This window comes from Sorex araneus, chromosome 3 (genome assembly GCF_027595985.1).
Source record: "Sorex araneus isolate mSorAra2 chromosome 3, mSorAra2.pri, whole genome shotgun sequence".
Classification (NCBI taxonomy): domain Eukaryota; kingdom Metazoa; phylum Chordata; class Mammalia; order Eulipotyphla; family Soricidae; genus Sorex; species Sorex araneus.
The window spans coordinates 103,949,332-103,951,036 of NC_073304.1; the positions used below are offsets into that span (position 1 = coordinate 103,949,332).

The 1,705-nt window shown below is 50.5% G+C and overlaps 1 protein-coding gene across 1 annotated transcript; it reads right to left on the reverse strand.

Moving 5' to 3' along the window:
- Positions 1–496: 496 nt before the first annotated feature.
- LOC101539000 (olfactory receptor 6K3-like) lies at positions 497–1,450 on the reverse strand. The gene has a single exon (XM_004611807.2). It carries the CDS (start codon positions 1,448–1,450, stop codon positions 497–499), a length of 954 nt encoding a protein of 317 aa, XP_004611864.2.
- Positions 1,451–1,705: the final 255 nt, after the last annotated feature.

Here is a 1,705-nt window from a genome sequence, read left to right on the forward strand (position 1 = left end):
TCAGTGAAAGAGAAACCTCCCTTTCCTACAGATCTCATTCTCTTCTTGGGGTTTGCTTTAGTTTTGTCTATGGGTCTTTGTGCGACAGCCAGTGGTGCTCAGAAGTTAGTCCTAGGGCTGTGATCAGAGGTGGCTCCTGGCAGTGCTGAGGAGACCATTCCATACCCTGGATCACACCTGATCCTCCCATGTGCAGGGCCTCTGTTCCAACCCTCAGGGCCATCTCCCCATCCAGATCCTGTATTTTTAACCAGTTACAACAATGTTCATAAAATGTGTGTTAGAAGTTTAGACATAATATTTCCTTCCTCTCGTTCATGGTCTGTGCAATGTCTCACCTGGTGGTTGCTGATATCCTGAATGTGTGCAAAGAGAGTGCTCAGGTACTGAGGAAACAAAAGAAACATCTCTGTGACTGGAGGTGTGACTGGAGGTGCTGTGCGCTTGTTATTTTTTTTCTCCTTTTGGTGGCATCAGGGAGCAGAGACCTGCCTGATCACTGACCTACGAGCATGTTCGGCACCTTCCAGCGACACAAGAGCTTCTTAATTGCAATCTTCATGTCCTTGTTTCTCAAGCTGTAGATGATCGGGTTGAAAAAGGGAGCCAGGACCGCAAACATCAATGCGATGACCTTGTCGAGGACTGGTGGGAATGTGGCAGAGAAGCGCAAGTACATGAGTGAGACACTGCCATAGAACAGGACAAATACCCCGAGATGAGAGGCACAGGTGGAAAAAGCCTTCTGGCGGCCATCCGTGGAGGGGATGTGCAGGATCACAGCCACGATTCTGATGTAGGAGAGGGTGATGACCAGCACTGAGAAGATGATGGCAATGGCATGGATGATGTCCTCCACCAGGATCATGGACGTGTCTGCACAGGCCAGGTTCAGCACAGGCTCAAAGTCACAGAAGAGTTGGTGGATCTGATTGGGGCCACAGAAGGGCAATGTGGAGATCCATGCAATCTCAGGGAGGAGCACGAGGAAGCCAAAGATACAGGAGCCAGCAGAGAGCTGGGCACAGAGCCGCGGGGTCATGATGGTTGGGTAGCGCAGGGGGTTACAGATAGCCACATACCTGTCAATGGCCATGGTGGTAAGCAAGATCCCCTCTGAGTTCCCCAGGGAGTGGAAGAAGTACATTTGCAGAAGGCAGCCAAGGAAGGAGATGGTCTTCTGCTCACTAACCAGGTTGGCAAGCATCTTGGGGATGGTAGCTGTGGTGTACCAGATCTCCAGGAAGGAGAAGATGCTGATGAAGTTGTACATGGGGTTGTGAAGATGGGGGTCCAGCCGCACAGCAAAGAAGACAGTCATATTTCCAACCACAATGAACATGTAAATGATCAGCAATGGGATGAAGAACAGTAGGCTGCCCTCTTGAAACTGCAAAAACCCAGAGAAGAGAAACTCAGTGACTCTGGCTGAGAGGTTCCTTCTCAGCATGGCTTCAGCTCCGTGCATCTCAGGGGAACGCAGTTTTGATGAATGAGCAGGCACCGGTGGAGCAGGTAAAGAGAGACACTGAGGTGATGGACCGTGGTCAGCCTCTCCTTTGGAGGCTGCCCTGCACACACAGAGTAGGTTGGTGAGGAAAAGTCTGTTCCAATAAAGGAGCAAATAAGAGGTTGACACCCTGTGTCTAAGAGGATGTTAGCTGCTGACAGTCCCCAGGTTCCTTAAAGTGACCTACCAGAGTAA

What these genes read in the sequence shown, in the direction of transcription:
- LOC101539000 (XM_004611807.2), bottom strand. Translation starts at nt 1,450, where the DNA reads ATGCTGAGAAGGAACCTCTCAGCCAGAGTCACTGAGTTTCTCTTCTCT.